Source organism: Aptenodytes patagonicus, chromosome 11 (assembly GCF_965638725.1).
Source record: "Aptenodytes patagonicus chromosome 11, bAptPat1.pri.cur, whole genome shotgun sequence".
In the NCBI taxonomy this organism is placed as follows: Eukaryota; Metazoa; Chordata; class Aves; order Sphenisciformes; family Spheniscidae; genus Aptenodytes; species Aptenodytes patagonicus.
In genome coordinates this window covers 23,614,125-23,626,915 of record NC_134959.1, presented here as the reverse complement: position 1 = coordinate 23,626,915, position 12,791 = coordinate 23,614,125, and the positions used below count along the sequence as shown (strand labels likewise).

Genomic DNA, 12,791 nt, shown 5'->3' with positions numbered 1-12,791 from the left:
TTGAGTGTAGTACCATGGCTGAACTCCTAGAACCACCTTGAGTTCACAGGCTTTATAGCTGTGTTTGTGAAGTGCTGAGACCAAGCTAGCAAACTTTTCTTGGGGGTGCGTGGCCCTATGCAGAACTCTTCAAGCACCTTCCTACCGCTTTCCCAATTGTGTCAGGATTTCTTGATTCTAGTGCCACACTGTGTGGAGAACAAGAATTGGCGTGCTTTTAAACCGAGAGAGGGGAGCTTTGAGAAGAGATTGCACATAGCACCTTGTTCATATTCTGGATTTGTTGCCTGTCTAGGGGTGCTACTGATACGCCCAGGAGATTGGGAGCAACTGTAGTGAATAGTGACTAAGAGCAGCGCTAGCAAAGGCTATACTTTGTGCTTTGTGTTTTATATATGTCTATTTGCTTTAGAAAAAGTTACATTCATGCCATGTTCATCTCTTTAGCAGGGAAGCCCTGCTGGAGGAAAAGCAAAGGCTGCCTACCTGTTAAACTGCCTTATCTTTGACTATGCTTAGTTAGGAGGCTTTTCAGAAGAACGATATGGCTCTTTCATGATGGGGAGGGAGAATGGCCAAGCACTCCTGCAGTTACTTTGCATCTGCTAATGTCCTTAAATACTGACATAGACATACGTATTGACTGCAAGCAGGGAAAAAAAAAAAGAAAAAAATGCCCGTTTGTCCATAAACCCTGTTGGATGCATTATTTTTTTTTAAATCTTTCTCTTGCTTTAAGTGGCAGAAATACTGCGTAACTGTAGACTCTTAGGTGAAGTTCTTGCTTACCCTTCTCTTCAGCTTTCAAAGGTTCACAGGGTATGCGGGAGAAACATGTCTCCCGTATTTTAACATAATGCTTGATTTCCACTCCTGTATCAATTTTAGTAAGTGGCTAATACATAAGTGTCAAAGCCATGACAATTTTGGAGTGGGATGTGTATGTGGATTGACTTGAGTTCATAGTTTGAATGTGTTGCAGGGTGGTTTTTTTGCTTGTGCTAACGTAGCTGCTGATGTTTTCATTATTTTATGAATGCCAAAAAATTTATTGACAGCATTTGGCTTCGTTGTTTCTATTGATTTTTTTTAAATTTTTTTTTTTCTCAAGTGAACTGTATATTACAGCACTAAATCTACTTTTCAATTGCTTTTAATGTCCCACAGTTTTTAATGAGACTGCCTTGTCTGGCAAAAAATAAGTATATTGCTGTTAATTGGTCCATGAAGCTTGATGCAGTTCAGGGTTTGTTTTTTTTAACATTGGCTGAGAGGCAGGCAAATGCCTCTTTGTGACAGTAGCTTTATTATAAATAACCCAGCTGGAAAAACATGCAATGGCACTAGCCATCCTAATATATAAACATCTGTCTCTGGGTTTTTATTGTCTGCATTGACATCTACAGCAAGTTGTCTTTAATGCTTCTACAATTAAGATTAATGCTGTTGTAGGACTGCATTAATTGGCTGCTATGTCTCTCAGTCTTCTTGTGTTGATGTGGTGAGTTTTATCAGCCTTACTGTACTGGAAGTTTTCTTAAATCATGTTCCTGAACGTTAAGAGTTTATACCTTCAAGCAGAATGCTTTGCTGGTTAAGTGTGAGGCTTTTGGAAGGGACCCAGAATAGCAAAGTGTTGTATTGTGGTTGGGCTGAGACTTTCTCCTGTGCTGCAGGTAGTTGGGCTGTTGGCATTAAATTACTTTCTCTCAAGCAACCCTTTGAGTCCTTTCACTGGAATAAGGTGTCAGTTGTATCAAATGCATACCCCATCTTATTTCTGCTTGTTTCGGTGTTTTAGATGAGCTGCCCATCAGTTATTTGAGAAAGCTTAGGTCTGTTGTTTGGACGTCACAACTTTTTACCTGGCTAATTGGATTGTGACAGTGCATTGAGCTGTTTAGTGACGCAGTGTCTCATTTGAGTTGTTGGAGCCTGTTGAGCGAGCATGTGTGTAAAGACTAGCTTGAGCTATTACATGGGAATTGTGGTGTTGATTTCAGGTGTTCTTTGGTCTTTCCTTGGTCACTCTCCTTATTCTGGAAGCTTGTCTCTTTAGTTTTTTTCAGTCTTGATTTACCAAATCATCTTCTGTTAACCTGCTGCTTTGTTTTCCTTTTTAGATTCAGTCATTGTGGAACTAAGCTATTGATATAAGGTACAGTAACTGGTAGGAAGAGAGCTGAAGATAAAAGCCAGAAATAAAAGGTTGGGAGAATGGTAAGACAAAATACGTTCAGTGGTTTTTATTCCTAGTGTTCTGCTATAATGGTCTTAGGTGTAGCAAATGACTCATGTTCTCTGAAATATCAGAAACTTTTTCTCAGAACTTGGCTGGGTAATTTCTAGGAGTGTAAATCTGTAAAAAATTGAGGAAGATCTGCTACTATTAAAATTAGTGGAAATGGAAAATCTTCAGCAAGCTGCAGGATCACATCCAGTGAGTTGATGGTATCTTCTGGTGACTCCTGCAATAAGCATAAAACTTTCCTCTAAAACCCATTTTGTGAAAAAGGACGATTAAGTTTAAAAAAAACAAAAAAACCCAAAAAAAAGAGAGAAAGGAAAAAAGCTAGCAAATACTTTACCACAGAGTGACTGAGAAGTGACACGGACAGGCAGCACAAAGCTCACCGCAGCAGAGATGGAGAGTCTTTTCAGTGAGCTTATTTAAGAGGAAAGAGCCCATACATTTTGCCTAGCCCCCTTTCCTCTCTTAGGTTTAGAGGCCATCCTGTGTCCCCCCTAGTTGTAGAAGTATTTTGTTTTGAAAATCCGCACTTTCTTGGGAAGAAATCTTGGCAGCTTGGCAAGACTTTTGAGCTGGCCAAGACATCCATCGAGACTCCTTCTGTATATTTCTGTGTTTTTATGGTACGTTGTTAATATAACCTGGAGTGGTTTGTAGTTTTCTTTAAAATACTGTAACGTTTCCCCTGCTGGCAAGAGCCTGGTTTAAAAACAGTCATTTTCAGATTAATTTACTGAGAGGAACAGACTGTAGTGCATAGCATGGAATAGGCAGGAGTAAATGCTTGTCCGCGTGCTGAATTTTGGAGTACAGGAGGTCTGAGTCAGAATGAACTAGTGGGCAGTGAAAGAGGAGGTGGCAGGAGGCTGCGCCGCTGCAGTGCGTGTCGCTCGCCGCTGGAGGACAGCCGTGCTTCGCCAGGCCTGCTGCTCTGGGGTCTGGCTTTCGCAGGAGGATGTTGCGAGTAGCGACCGGTAACTCTAGGGTAAGAGATAAGCATCTCTAAAATAAGAGAGGGAGCTGGAAGAAATAGGGGTGTCTTAGTTTCTTTAGTGAATGGTTGTAGGAGTCCTTCCACTTCACACATGTGTAGACCCCTCATTGTGAGCACCCTTTGAGCAAAGTCTTGCCTGCAGACGTTTATTTGGTCTGTGTAAGCCTGCATTCCTAGGCTGGCAAACCTTCCTGACAATGTGAGCCGTAGGCAAAGTCCTCACGTATGAGTGACCTGGTCCTTGGCAGACATGGGATTTTTCTAGTGTGCGAGTCTGGGAGATGGAAGCTTTCCTACCACTCCACTGGAGGACCTGCTTCTGCAGGACCCTAGAGGACACTGGCAAATCTTGGCCTGTTGACGTGTTTTCAGGTGACTTAGCAGTCTTGTTAACTTTGATACTGGCAGTTAATGTGAAGGTCCGTATGAGAGCCCCACCTGAACTGCTCAGAGCTGCATGTGTTTGTGTCAAGGTTGCTGACCTCTGCTCTGTTCCTCTGCAAGGCACCGAAGTGGAATTGCATTAGGTCTGCAGATGGGCTTTTGCCTTTTTTCCATCCATTTTCAATCTTTGTTATTACCCCCCCCCAGCCATTTACCACATTCTTATATTTTGTTTAGCTCTGTCCTTTCTTTTCTTGTTCAGAGACAAGTCACCTGAAGAGGCTTCTCCTTCTCTCTCTCTCTCTGCAAATACTTGAGATGATTGAAAAACAATTTGCTCTGACTGTTTCGCAGTTGCTGTAGGCCAAAGACCAAGGCTCGGTTCTGATCGCCTGCTGGCTAGTGTTAAGTACTTACATCATCTTGTGTACTTCAGCTGTTTGTCCATATGGATTTGCTCTGACTTGAAAAGCTGATGGGTGGTAAAGGAAAGGAGAGGCTGGATCCCTGGAGGGAGTGCACACGAAGCCATATGTCAGTATTTCTGGGTATCTGATGCCCCCTGGAGACTGCTGCTGCCCACGACATAACGAATATCAAGACTGCACAGTAATAGATGCCCCTAGTCTGAGCAGGCTGAAGAACAATACGAACTAAATTGTTCTCACAACAGAAGTGGAGGATAATAGAAAAAGCAGTAAAGTAGAAGCAAGGACTCTAAAAATAATAACAATTATGTGTCTTAGAATTCTTAAAGCTAATGAAAACTGACAGCTGTGTTTCGTGTTTGTGTATAACCTGTGTATTTCAAAAATGAATGTGCAAGATTAAGTGTAGATATTTTAAAGTAGTATGATGCGAGATTTAAGTGTTTTGTTCACAAGGCAGGTTAAATAGATTCCATTAGCTGGTCTGAGAGGCCAGTCAATCTAATAGGAAAATGTGGAAGTCTCTTATCAAATCTGGAATTGGAATCAGAACTTTATCACAAGCTTTGTAAGGAAACTGGCATTTTTGTTACTTGTTTCAGCAGTAAAATTGACCTTGGTCCCTTTTTAGCGCTTAAGTGAAGGGGTATAATAAATTGTATCCTGATGCAGGGAATGTATTTGACATGGTTGTGGAATCTGCTTTAATTTTTCCAAAGTAAACCACCTGAAACAGAGGTAGACTTACGAAATACTCCTTTACTATGATTTTTATTATTTTAATTTGGGGAAAAAAGACAGCTGCAAAATGATAAATTCTTTTAGCTCTTGAAACAACCTTTCTGCAGAATAAGAATACAGGAATTTCATATTTTACCCTGACTGCAGAGAAGAATGCTGGATGGTCTGAGAAGGAAGAAAATCTCAATGTTATGCTTGTATGCAACTATTTTCAGAGTTACAGTTAAGGCCTGCCAAAATGCTGAGCTTCAGTATTGTTGTTTGTTCATGACTATGTGGATTGATTTAACCCAGGTATCATGAGGAATCATTAGAGTCCGCCAGTGCTGAGTCCACATCATTTAAATTGAAGTAAAATTTCACCTGAGCCTTGTTTGCCTGCTGCAGCTCATTCGGCCCGAAGAGGGCACCGTGCGTCATCCTCTGCTCTTGCTGGGGGGCCAGGCGGTGAGGAAGTGGGAGCAGGAATGGAACTCCAGGCTGCTTGCAAGAAATACACTTGACTAACTCGATTATGTCCTTTTTATTTTTGTTGTTCAGAGAAATTTAAGCATACAGGAATTAGTAGTTGTTTGACATGAAAGAAGTGAGACTTAAGTTCTTGTGCTCAATTCTTAGTGCTTTTTCTTCCTGGAAAAGTTCTGCAGTTCTCAAATGTAATACTCTCTTTAAGGTTGGCTTTTTAACAGTATGTTATTTTTGTGCCTTTAAAATTTATAGCCAAAGACTGCCTCTGATATTGCTAAGCGGTGTGAAGTGACTAAACAAGCTCAATAAGGAATAATACTGCTGTACATCTTGCCTGTGGGATTTGCGGTCTTTGAGAAATGGGAACACATCACTTAATCTCTCCTCCTTGCTTTCCTTCCTTTCCAAGAAACCGGTACAGTTGCCTCACTTCAGGCAGCGTTCTGTGATTGCCTCGGCTTACAGTGGCAATAGGCTAGTGGAGACCTGCAGTTCTCAAATCCTGTTTTCTGAATATGATTGCAATACTTTGCTGCTGTTGAACTGGTTATTTTCAGTTAGGCCACTTGTCTCTCTGTGGGGTTTGTGCAGTTGTTAAAATACATTGGATGGTGTGCAGCATTCATTCTCTTGTTTTTACAGCAGGAAGGTGAAATGGAAGGTGAGGCAGTTGAAGCTATTGTGGAGGAATCGGAAACTTTTATTAAGGGGAAAGAGAGAAAAACCTATCAAAGACGCCGTGAAGGTGGGCAGGAGGACGATGCTTGTCATATACCACCAAACCAAGCAGATGGAGGTGAAGTAGTGCAGGATGTCAACAGTGGTGTGCAGATGGTGATGATGGAACAGCTGGATCCAACTCTTCTTCAAATGAAGACTGAAGTAATGGAGGGTGCAGTGCCTCAAGAAACAGAGGCCACGGTGGATGACACGCAGATCATAACACTTCAGGTTGTTAATATGGAAGAGCAGCCTATAAACCTTGGTGAGCTTCAACTGGTCCAAGTACCTGTACCAGTGACTGTACCTGTTGCCACCACGTCTGTGGAAGAACTTCAGGGAGCTTATGAAAATGAGGTTTCTAAAGGAGGCCTGCAAGAGGGAGAGCCCATGATCTGTCACACCCTCCCTTTACCAGAAGGCTTCCAAGTAGTGAAAGTGGGTGCAAATGGTGAGGTGGAGACACTGGAACAAGGTGAACTTCAGCCACAGGAAGATCCCAATTGGCAAAAAGATCCAGACTATCAGCCACCAGCGAAAAAAACAAAGAAAAACAAAAAGAGTAAGCTTCGCTACACTGAGGAAGGCAAAGATGTGGATGTCTCTGTGTATGACTTTGAAGAGGAGCAGCAGGAAGGCTTGTTGTCTGAGGTCAATGCAGAAAAGGTGGTGGGCAATATGAAGCCACCTAAACCAACAAAAATTAAAAAGAAAGGTAAGCTCCCCATCTGCAAGTGGTTTTTGAAAATGTATTTGTTATGGTGGGACCTTGCAATATGATTGAAGCGACTGAGTAGATGCAAGTGGGAGTAAAGCAGACATGCCCAATGCCACTTACACTTTATATAAGAGCGCTCGCCTCTTGTTTCTTAGGCAAACCTCCCATCTCCTCCATCTAGGCTATAAAGGAGCTCATTTTCCTTGAGCGTGATGCTGTGGCATTAGTATTCCCGTACAACTACAGTTGAAAAGATTCTTCTCTTTGCTGTAATACATATGTAAGAGTCTGTGTACACGTGGTTTACATCAGGAACCAACGGTATAATTAGTTCTGTGGGTTTTTCCTAACCAATTGCTGGGTAGGGTAGATGGTGCAAAATACAGCAATAGGTATGTTTGACTTTTCTTAAAACTGTAAATTGAGGAGCTCTTTTTAGAGTGGAGAAGGAACATTGAGTGCTGGCACACTAATGAAAACTGAAGCCAAGCCAACCATAGGCAGTGACTGTTCCTAAGGATATGCAGTTGGATTTAATGGTACATGATGGTTCCCTTTTACACCTCCAAGAATCTTTCCTTTTCCCTGCTGATCTCTTATGTTATGCAGTAGACCACAGTACTGTCAAGAGTAAAGATGATTTCCTTCATGGCTAGGTGTAAAGAAGACATTCCAGTGCGAACTGTGCAGTTATACTTGTCCGCGTCGTTCCAACTTGGACCGCCACATGAAAAGCCACACCGATGAAAGACCACATAAGTGCCATCTCTGTGGCAGGGCTTTTCGGACAGTCACGTTGCTGAGGAACCACCTCAACACTCACACAGGTACTCTCGCTTTTGCATACTTCGTTTTTGTAGGATCTGCTCTGTCTGTAGAATAGATAGAACAACAGGGTGGATCTTTCTTGAATCTGTCTAATTCCACTTAGGGAACAAGCTAAAAAGGAAGAAACTATGCAATGCTGCTGTTCATTTCTCATTTGAACACAGTTTTCTGCCTGGCCAGGTGAGGTGCGAAGCTCACCCTGTACATAGGTATAAAGCCGATCCTGGGCTTGATCTGAAATTACCTGAAGTTGTAGAAAATGTTCCATTTGTCTTGGGCATTAGTAGTTGTGTTCCAAGCTTTGTGTTGCCACTGCTGCTTGCAGAAAAGTAAGATGAGAGTGAGGCTGGGGCTAAACATAAGGGAGTTGAAATAGCAAAAAAACCAAACCAAAACAAACACCCACAAAAAAAAGGAAAAAAAAATAAGAAAAAAGAAAAAATAATTAAAAAAAAAATCCACCCTCAAGGAACAGATTAACTGGACCAATAAAACTTATGGCTAGGAACTTGTTTCTCATTATGTAAGGTTCTGGTACAGAACTACAGGTAATTGAACTGTAATTAAGCTTTTTGTGACCTTTCTGCCAAAAGAAGTGTCATATCCCTCAAGTCCTTTGCCTGCCTACATTATGTCTAACTGGATGGCTTGAAATTTGTAAATAACCAAGTGATACAAAAATAAGGGAGTTTGTTTCCTCATTGAAAGGATATTAATTCTCTAAGATCTTCAGTCCATTAGCTATGTATACAAATGTTGTGACTCCTGTGTACTATTTGTTGCTCTAATCTAATCTTTCAGAACATGAAAGCAATGTTGTTAATTCACTTTAAAAAAAAAAAAAAAGCTGTCCCATATTTTCTTTTGCCACTAAAGCTGAATGTCATCATCTTTCTGTTTTGCTGCAAACAATTAGGTACTCGCCCTCACAAGTGCCCAGACTGCGACATGGCCTTTGTGACCAGTGGAGAGTTGGTTCGGCATCGCCGCTACAAACATACCCATGAGAAACCATTCAAATGTTCAATGTGCGATTATGCTAGTGTGGAGGTATGTTAGTTAATTGTTACAGTGCTGAATACTTCCTTGTGCGCTTCAGAGCTTGTTTACCATCTGTTATAAACTCTGTTCTTAGGCATTTCCTCTTTGGCCGTTTGTTTAAAAGGCTCTGAGCAAAAAAAGTTACAAATCAGGTCTGCTCTTGGAAGCAAATGGTTCGGTTTCCTCAGTTAATGAGAAAACAGTTTGAGAGCATTTATGCACAGAAATCCTAGGTGATATCCATTTCCTCTTTGGTGACAACAGTTGTCATTGTTTCTTAAATTATTTGGCCTTTAAGATGATTGCAGGAATTGTAGATGATTGCAGGAATTGTAGCGTGCTCCATGTTGAAGGAGGCAGCCATCTCCTGCTGCAGTAAGATGTACTTTCAGACTAGAGGTGCCCTCCCATTTTAGAAATGTGCATTCTGCTCATTATCTGTTCATGCCATTAAGGTGACCATAGCCAAAATTTAATGAGCCTTTGCTTCAATATTGGTGAAAAGTAGCTTTGCTAATACTGGGTGATTGTCTAATTTGCTCAAGCAAATTAAGTTTCCTTGAATGCTCTCCCCTATGCAGTATTGCTACTTAAGCTACAGGATAGCTTTTATATTGTGATAAGAAATTTGAGCAAGATGAGCAGCCACATAATTTAAAAAAAAAAAAAAAGATGTCTGCAGTGGAAGAAGGCTGCAGTGGGGAGACGTTGAGTACGGGCTTCGGGCTTTTTTCCTACCCACACTGTGGCTGCTGTGCTGTAATTCCAGGCCCTGTGGTTTGAGTGCTGTATAAATTGTGTTGCAGTGGTTTTCATAGTACGAATTAGGAAAGAATAACCAAGTTGGTCCTCATGTGAGCTTGTGCTGCGTTTTGTAGACGTAGGTTGGTGATCAAGCAGCGTGGTCAGGCTAGGTTAGAAAATGCCTTAACATTTGTGTTCATGCTGACCTTTAAGCTGGGTTCGTGCCTCCTAGATAAAAGCAGGAGAGGAAAGGAATTAAGTCACCCTGTTGATTGCAGGACTAGATTTTTGTTGTTCTTAGCAAGGAATTGATTTATCTTATCCCTCTCAAAGTAACTGGAGAGGACCCAAGAAAGCACCCTGTGGAGAAAAATATACTGTACAGGGAACAGTAACCCCCCCCGCAATGTTTCTTGGGTGCGTGCTTTCCCAGAACATTTTCTTGTGTCTCTCCAGGATACTTTCAAATTTTAGCGTGTCTTCAGATGCTGAGATGGTCGATAACAGTAAGGTGAGCACAAGACCAAACCAGGCTGCACTGAAAGTGGGAACAAGCATCAAGCAAGACTGGGAATGAGGTTGGGAGGTGAAGTAGAGTGGGCAGGAGCGAGTGGCTATGTGCAGTATGAGAATGGTATTGAAACATGTCTGCTTGTTTTAGTGGCAAGATAAAAACAGACTACCTTAAACTCTTGACTGATTTCTTGTATTTTTGGCAATCTGACCTGCTCATCTATGCTAACTTCAGTCTTGCTCTTGACTTCCAGGTTAGCAAATTGAAACGCCACATTCGTTCTCACACTGGAGAGCGTCCCTTCCAGTGCAGCTTATGCAGCTACGCCAGCAGGGATACCTACAAACTGAAGAGGCACATGAGGACCCACTCTGGTATTGATGCCATGTTTTTTTAGTGTGGGTTTTTTATGTTTTAGTGTCAGAGTGCTGAGGCTGTGTACAGTGTGTGCTAACACTTAAACAGCAAAAGAAATATTATCTTGTAGTTTAATATAAAACCTTTATAAAGTCTGTAGCTGAAGAGAAGGCACAGTAACTTGTAAGCGCTAATAAATTCATAACCTGATAGTAATTGCTGTACTGAGAAATGAGCTTGGAGGATTCTAATTACCAGTTTGACTGTGAAGTGATAAAATACAGACACTTCTTCTAGTATGAAGAGAAGAAACTTCTATTACCAGTGTTCCACTTCCAGTTTAAGTTTATAGGCGTTTACAGTTTCATGCTTGAGTGTAGTTGCGAAAGCACCTCATGCATGTTAGTTCGTAAAGATCCTAAATTTTTTTCTTCAATAGAAATAGGGATGGTTTTAGCACAGAACGTTACTGGAGTGCCAAATTAATTATACTGCTAAAATTGAAGGGGAAAAAAATGCCTTTGCATGTATACACGAGCATTTAGAACCCCCACCCCCCGAAAAATCTGATGCTGCTTGCTGTCTTCTGGCAGCCTGTGTGTAGGTCTTCCATGCATTTCTCAAAGTAAGGATAGTAACTTAAGTCTTTTGCTTAGAGGTTGAACTCGAGTCTCTTTGTAGAAATATGCATACTGGAGCTAAAACTTCTAGAGAAAGAGACATTATTGAGCTCTTTCTAGTTACTATTTCTGTCAACTAGCTGCCTGTTGCAAGTTTTTGGGAGGTTGTTTTGTTTGGGACTTCTTGGTGAGATTTTTTAATAAAAGTACTTGTGCTATTTTTTTTTCCTTTGGCTACTAAAGGAGAGAAGCCATATGAATGTTACATCTGCCATGCTCGCTTCACTCAGAGTGGTACCATGAAGATGCACATTCTGCAGAAGCACACGGAGAATGTGGCCAAATTTCACTGTCCTCACTGTGATACTGTTATAGCGAGAAAGAGTGACTTGGGTATGTATCTCTCAGAAGTGGCCATTTGGTGAAGATTCTACAAAACACTTCCCAGAATTAGAGTTCACGTAACCCAACTGCTGTCTCTTTTTTTTTTTTTAACCTAATACTTCTGGTAACTGTACAACATGAAGCACAGGCTTTAGATGTGTGACTGGTAATACACGCTTTTAGCTTACAATAGGTGCTGCAAACTATAAGAATTTTCAGTTTCTTTTCATTATTTGAAAATGTAGCATGTTTTCCAAGCATACAAGGCAGGTTACTGTTTTCAGGCCCATAGATGCAAGGCATTTATTGAACTTGGATTGAGATTACAACTGTATATGGATTGAGGTCTGAAAAAACAGAAGATCATTTGGCTTGACCTCCTGCGCATGGGAGGCCATTAAGTTTCATGCAGAGATATTTTCATCAAGCTAAAAGGTTTGAATTAGACCAAATAGTTTAATATTACAGGATGTGGAGCTGCGTGCCACAGACAGGGTAGGAGAGACTGAGTTGTCACAAAAGCCTCGAGTCCTTGCGGTAGGAGAGTCTTGATCTAGTGAGCAGTACCCAGCGTGACTCCGGCAGGCAAGCTCTCTTACGTTCTACAAGAAGGTGAAAAATTATATCATGCACAGAGCAGCTGAGGAGAAGGAAGGTGTAGAAGCCACGATTTGGTGTAACTTTCTGTCTATAAACAAAATATCACCCACGTAATGGGAAGGCAGGCTCCCTTCCAGTAAAGACAAGTGTAAAGTGCTACAGTGAGAGGCAGCTTGAGAGGATGGCAGTCAGTTGATGTCAGGAGCAAACGAGCTGATTTACAACAGAGGAAAACTGATGTTAGCTATGAAGAATTATTTTTCTAGTAATGCTTTAGTCTACCCTAAGCTACCTCGTGCAGCTGTGGTGTGCTCTTAGTTGAGGATTTTAAAGAAGTTACTAAAACATCTGTCGGGGATTATCTGCTGGTATCCCTGTTGCCTTTTAGCCCTGTCACTCTGACTTCTAATCCTGCAGAAAATCCTGTTTCCCCCAGTGTATTACCTGGCTTCTGGCTGTATCCAGGCAATTCGGAGTAGTCTTAGACATAAGAGTCCACAAGACGCTCTAGTTTGACAATCGTACGTTATCAAATGCAAGTGTACTGTATCAGCACAGATTGTGACTAATAGCCAAATGTAGAATCCCATGGAAAAACTTGATGGAGTTTTTTTGCAAGATCTTTCTGTCTAGAAATTGTTCGGGTTGCTTTTAATTACGGGTTTTGTAGGTTTTTAGTTGAATCCAAAATTAACTATTTCACTTTTTTGGCTTGAGCTCAAGAATATGTGGAGGGAAGATCACTAAGGGGATTGTAGTCTAGTCTTTCATGCTTGGAAAGCCATGGTGATTAAAGCTTCTGATTCTTTTGCTCCTAGGTGTCCATTTGCGAAAGCAGCATTCCTACATCGAACAGGGCAAGAAGTGTCGCTATTGTGACGCTGTATTTCATGAGCGGTATGCCCTCATCCAGCATCAAAAGTCTCACAAGAATGAGAAGCGCTTCAAATGTGACCAGTGCGATTATGCATGCAGACAGGTAAGCTGGTGGGACTGGCA

General features: G+C 41.4%; 1 protein-coding gene across 14 annotated transcripts in view; it reads left to right on the top strand.

The window, feature by feature from the left end:
* Positions 1-12,791, top strand: part of CTCF (CCCTC-binding factor) — a 37,033-nt gene that overhangs the window by 16,970 nt on the left and 7,272 nt on the right. For 8 of the 14 annotated variants that reach the window (XM_076349512.1, XM_076349510.1, XM_076349503.1 and 5 more), the window contains 6 exons: positions 5,909-6,701; positions 7,361-7,531; positions 8,449-8,582; positions 10,085-10,205; positions 11,052-11,201; positions 12,611-12,771. In XM_076349512.1, coding sequence (XP_076205627.1) covers positions 5,921-6,701; positions 7,361-7,531; positions 8,449-8,582; positions 10,085-10,205; positions 11,052-11,201; positions 12,611-12,771 — 1,518 coding nt within the window. In that variant the 5' untranslated portion in view covers positions 5,909-5,920. Of the gene's footprint in view, positions 1-2,123; positions 2,221-5,908; positions 6,702-7,360; positions 7,532-8,448; positions 8,583-10,084; positions 10,206-11,051; positions 11,202-12,610; positions 12,772-12,791 lie in introns of all 14 variants that reach the window. The other 6 variants (XM_076349514.1, XM_076349511.1, XM_076349507.1 and 3 more) reach the window with 2 other exon arrangements.